This window comes from Mandrillus leucophaeus, unplaced genomic scaffold (assembly GCF_000951045.1).
Source record: "Mandrillus leucophaeus isolate KB7577 unplaced genomic scaffold, Mleu.le_1.0 Scaffold383, whole genome shotgun sequence".
NCBI classification, from domain to species: Eukaryota; Metazoa; Chordata; class Mammalia; order Primates; family Cercopithecidae; genus Mandrillus; species Mandrillus leucophaeus.
Genome location: NW_012104065.1, coordinates 1,959,393 through 1,965,330, shown reverse-complemented (window position 1 = coordinate 1,965,330; position 5,938 = coordinate 1,959,393). Strand labels below are relative to the sequence as shown.

At 37.3% G+C, this 5,938-nt stretch overlaps 1 protein-coding gene across 2 annotated transcripts in view; it reads right to left on the bottom strand.

The window, feature by feature from the left end:
• PTPRO (protein tyrosine phosphatase, receptor type, O) overlaps positions 1–5,938 on the bottom strand; it is a 283,195-nt gene that overhangs the window by 87,989 nt on the left and 189,268 nt on the right. For both annotated transcript variants that reach the window (XM_011990820.1, XM_011990821.1), the window contains exon 10: positions 3,695–3,806. In XM_011990820.1, coding sequence (XP_011846210.1) covers positions 3,695–3,806 — 112 coding nt within the window. The remainder of the gene's footprint in view (positions 1–3,694; positions 3,807–5,938) is intronic.

The following is a 5,938-nucleotide window of genomic DNA, read 5'->3' as shown; positions in this document are numbered from 1 at the left end:
GGGCAACATAGCAAAACCCCATCTCTACAAAAAATTAGAAAATTCAACCGGGCATGGTGGCACACCTTGTTGTCCTAGCTACTAGGGAGGCTGAGAGGGTAGGACTATTTGAGCCCAGGAGGTTCAGGCTGCAGAGAACCATGAGCCTGCCACTGCATTCCAGCCTGGGTGACAGAGTAAGACCCTGCCTCAAAAAAAAAAAAATTACTTTTAATTTATTTTATTTTTATTTTTATTTTTGAGGCAGGGTCTCACTCTGTCACGCAAGCGGTAGTGCAGTGGCACAATCTCGGCTCACTGCAGCCTCGACCTCCCAGGCTCAAGCATCCCTCCTGCCTCAGCCTACCAAGTAGCTAGGACTACAGGTACAGGCCACCATACCTGGCTAATTTTTGTATTTTTTGTAGAGCTGGGGTCTTTCTATGTTGCCTAGGCTGGTCTCGAACTCCTGGGCTCAAGCAATCTGCCCATCTTGGTCTCCCAAAGTGCTGGGATTACAGGCATGAGCTTCCATGCCCAGCCAAAAAAAAAAAAAATTAAAAATTTGCTAACTAGGGAGGAGAATTCATCACAAGCTTTATACTATATAGGCTGTGAAAACATATTTTAATTACTTTTTAAAGTAACTGCTAACTCTGATTATTTTAAAAAACAAATACGCAGTTGAATTTAAGTATCATGTGTACGTTGGTTTGAAGACAGTCGGTGTTCCATTCTGAGATACAGCATAATGTCAACTAAAATCTTTGGAAAATTTCTATAAAGAATCATTTCTCCTAATATGATGCTAATACTTACAACAAACATTCATAACTAGCTATGCTTTCAAAAATATTCACTGAAGAATTTGTAATATATAAAGTAAAAATGCATTTCTGTTTCATGTGAAATAGGAGTAGCATTTATATAGTATGCTTAGCAATAAAATCTTGAAAGATAAACAATTCATCTAACAAGTAACAGAAATCTACATCATATTTCAGAATATTCTACTAAAGGAAAATAACCTTGGCTTCCTTATAACCTCCTAATATATTCCAACATACTTCATCATATACAAGAACCTATGCATATATTTCTTCAAAGGATATTTTCTCATGTTCCAATGTTAGTGAGGAAAAGAAATATCTTTAAAATTGCAAACCCAGAAGTATGTCTCTTTCCTCTCAACATGTCAGATTTTTATTTCCATGTTGTTGCTTTAAAACCTAGCATATTGCTAGCAGGCCACAAGATGTCACTATTTGTTTATTAATAATTTGGCCCCTCAGCATAATTACTACGATTGAGGGCTAGTCAACTGAATTGCCTAACAAAGATGGTATACTTGAGTTCCTAATAAATCACACCTAATTCAAATATTTTGTTCTTGTTTCCTTTTATACCACACAATTTGGAAAATTAAAGCATAGGAGAGCTAAGCATGAGATTCTTATTTGCTTTAAATAAGAAGGTAAAAAACATCACACACACATGCGTTTTTACTTTATATATTACAAATTCTTCAGTGAATAATTATTTTTGAAAGCATAGCTAGTTATGAATGTTTGTTATAAGTATTCGCATTATATGAGGCCTGTTGGGGGGTGGGAGCAAGGGGAGGGAGAGCATTAGGACAAATACGTAATGTATGTGGGGCTTAAAACCTAGATGACAGGTTGATAGGTGCAGCAAACCACCATGGCACATGTATATCTATGTAACAAACCTGCATGTTCTGTACATGCATCCCAGAACTTAAAGTAAAATGTAAAAAAAAGAAGATTAAAAAAAAGCCTACTACAATTTTCAACTGGTTTAAAAAATAAGTATAAACATGATAATAATCTATCATATATATTGTAATAGTGACTTACGTTACATGATTTAATTCTCACACATACTGTGGGATATTTATTACTATTTATTATTATTATACCCATTTTATAGATGTGAGAATTGAGACCATCTCTGTCAATATGCTCAGACAATACCTACAGACTGCTGGTTCAGCATCATTTATTTATTTGACCCAGGAAAAGATAGAAAATCGTCAACATCAATACATTGGAGACAACAGACTGCTTAACAGGTAAGCAGCTTGTTTATTAACCATAGTTTATGAATCCAGGCTTGCTATGTCCATTTAAACTGTTATGAAGTATGCCAAATCCTAGTCAATTTCCCATCTTGAAAGGCATACTTTAAACCGCTCGAACCAGAAAGCCAAATCCTATTAATATTTCATTTCTTTTGCCCCCCTTAAGAGACAGTGCATAGACTGTCAAGGTGGTGTTCAATATATTAAGTCTTGCTCTACTAACCAGTTGTCTCCAAGTAGGCTTTAGAGCCTATTTAGCTGATATTTTAGGGGGTTCTGCCGGTGAGAAAATAGAAGCCCAGAATCATTAAGATAATTTGCTCAAAGTTTGACAGCTAGAAATGAGTAGTCCCAGGTTGAGATGTTACATCTGGGCTTTTTCTAGACAACTGTTGTGGTGAGAAGGAAAGAGCGTTCTCAGAACGTTTATATCAATATAGTTAAATTATAAGAATTATTGATACAGTGAAGTTTAATTATAATTAAATATGTGATTATCAATATAGGTAAACGCCTAACACAGTGCTTGCCAAGTAATTGCTATTTTCTCCTTTTTGGGTATTATTTTACTTTTATGCTCTAATATTACTATTAAAATCTGGAACAAAAAGTGCTCTGGATATTGGCTAGTAGAGAAAAGAGACATGCTTATGGAAGTTAATTGTGTAAGAATTCACAGATCATTGATTTCTTTCCACTGTTTTTCACTGATAAATTTCAACAGCGTTAACTAGATGTCCACTGAGGAAACTGTTTGCCAGATTATTCTTCTAAGCAGTATTTTTCTCCTCTGTTTTCTCAGGACAACTCTAATTACAACCTTGTCGTTTGATAAAAGTTTCTTGAAATGTCTTAGTTCAAACAACAAAGATTAGTGTTTCTTTGATGAATTTTCCCTTTTCATTGCTATCTCTGACTACTGATGATGCAACTACATAATTTAAGGTTTCCGAGGATCTGAGACTAATCGTTTTTTAAGTGCTTAAACTTTGTGCCATGTATTTTGCAAAGTAGCTTATATAATAATGAAGTTGTAATAACAGACAACTGATACTATTATCATCCTCATTTTCCACGTTTAAAAAAAACCGGTTTAGAAACGTTAACGTGCTCAAGATTATATGTGGTGTGTGGGAGGGTCTATTCAAATCCAGATCTATCTGTCTCTAAACCCTATTTTTTTATTTCCACAATGGACCCTACTGCAGTCAGCCTATGACTTTAAAAATGGCTTAATTAATAAGAAAATGGAGGCACTCTAACAAGTATAATAATCATATGGGTAAAATCAATTGACTGTGTAGTGTAAAGCTGATGGCTGTGCCTGCCATATCTCTATTCTAATCAATCCCAGCTGGGGAGTACATAAATTAAGGTCAGTGCCTCACAATAAAATAAGTCAATGGTGGTAGCTCAGAATAAAAATGGTATTTTGATTTTTAAAGATTATCAACTAAACAAAATAATGAATCATCAGAATCAATATTATCTCCCATGAAACTGATGTTCACCAGTGCTGGGTGAATGACTGGCACTTTCTAGAGATTTGGAACCTTGGTAACTCCTCACAATAATGCTCCCTCCTCATGGAACCATTCCCCACATATGCCTCACCTGTTATGAAGCTGATGGTAGAGCTGTCACAGCAGCTCAATTCTGGATCTCCCCACGTCACCATGGTAACCCGGAAGTTGTAGTACCATGCTGGCAGCAGATTAGCTATTCTCTGAATGAGAAAAGCAAGCAAGGAGACAAAAGACTGTGGGAGAAAGTACTATTTTTGGAGTAGAGTTACTTTCATAAAAAATTAATACGTAATTTTAATTTTCCTTTATATTGTCTTTTTGTATTTCCTAAATTTACTATAATAAAATATTCTTTCTAGAATGAAATGAGATATAAAGTAAAATACAAAAATATAAATTTTAAAGTGATTTAAAGATATACAGCCAAAGATTTCCAATATTTGTTTCATTTTGCAATTTCGTAATATTACACACGTGAAATAGTGCTTATTTATAAGTGACTGTACATACATTTCTCCCTATTTCTAAGACAAGTAACCTCTCACAACTCGGTGTTTTTTCAAGGTAAACCATGAACAGGAGTCCTTCAGAGTCTTCAACTGGGTAGAGAGCAATTGTGTACTTTGTGAATAGCCCATGGGTAATCTACACTTTTCAAAATTATCTCAATTTCAGAAAGAGCAATTTTTACCCGTTTTCTTAAAAACCATCCTCTAAAAGCCTGACATTAGAGGTATTTAATTGATCTGTGGATGCCACGAAGAGGCATCATTAAAATTAGGCAGTGTCAAACTAACTATTGAATACTAAAGGGAAATCTCTTTGTGTTCCTCCCCAGGATCTGGGAGAAGCAATAAGCACTTGATTGCTCTATTCCGTGCTTAGGAAAAAATGTTGATTAACAAATATATTCAATTAGAGATGACTGCTAGCTTCACACAATTATCTCTTTCCCTCCCTCTCAAAACAAAAGAGAATCTCAAAACCTAAAAGCAAAAACAACGAAAAAACCTTGAAAATAGCCATACCTATCTGATATGGTTTGGCTGTATCCCCACCCAAATCTCATCTTGAATTCCCACGTGTTGTGGGAGGGAGCTGGTGGGAGGTAACTGAATCATGGGGGCAGGTCTTTCCCGTGTTGTTCTGATGATAGTGAGTAAGTCTCTTTAGATCTGATGGTTATTATAAGGGGGAGTTTTCCTGCACAAGCTCTCTTGCTTGGTACCATCCATGTAAGACATGACTTGCTCCTCTTTGCCTTCTGCCATGATTGTGGGGCTTCGCCAGCCACGTGGAACTGTAAGTCCTATTAGACCTCCTTCTTTTGTAAATTGCCCAGTCTTGTGTATGTCTTTGTCAGCAGCATGAAAATGAACTAATACAGTAAATTGGTACTGAGAGTGGGGTGCTGCTGAGAAGATACCTAAAAATGTGGAAGTGACTTTGGAACTGGGTAACAGGCAGAGGTTGGAATAGTCTGGAGGGCTCAGAAGACAATAAAATGTGGGAAAGTTTGGAATTCCCTAGAGACTTGTTGAATGGCTTTGACCAAAATGCTGATAATGATATGGACAATGAAATCTTTAGGAACTGGAGCAAAGGTGATTCTTGTTATGTTTTAGCAAAGAGACTGGCAGCATTTTGTGCCTCCCTTAGGGATTTTGGAACTTTGAACTTAAGAGAGATGATTTAGGGTATCTGGCAGAATAAATTTCTAAGCAGCAAAGCATTCAAGAGGTGACTTGGTGCTGTTAAAGGCATTCAGTTTTAAAAGGTAAACAGAGCATAAAAGTTTGGAAAATTTGCAACTTGACAATGTGATAGAAAAGAAAATCCCATTTTCTGAGGAGAAATTCAAGTTGGCTGCAGAAATTTGAATAAATAATGAGGAGCTGAATGTTAATCCCCAAGACAATGGGGAAAATGTCTCCAGGTCTGGTTAGAGGTCTTCATGGAAGCCCCTCCCATCACAGGTCTGGAGGTCTGGGAAGAAAAAGTGGTTTCGTGGCCCAGGCCCAGGGTCCCTGTGCTGTGTGCAGCCTAGAGACTTGGTGCCCTGCATCCTAGCCATGGGTGAAAGGGGCCAACGTAGAGATCAGGTGGTGGCTTCAGAGGGTGCAAGCCCCAAGCCTTGGTAGCTTCCATGTGGTGTTGAGACTGTGGGTGCACAGGAGTCAAGAATTGAGGTTTGGGAACCTCCAGTTAGATTTCAGAAAATGTATGGAAACACTTGGATACCCAGGCAAAAGTTTGCTGCAGCGGGGCAGGGCCCTCATGGAGAACCTCTGCTAGGGCAACGTAGAAGGGAAACGTGGGGCCAGAGACCCCA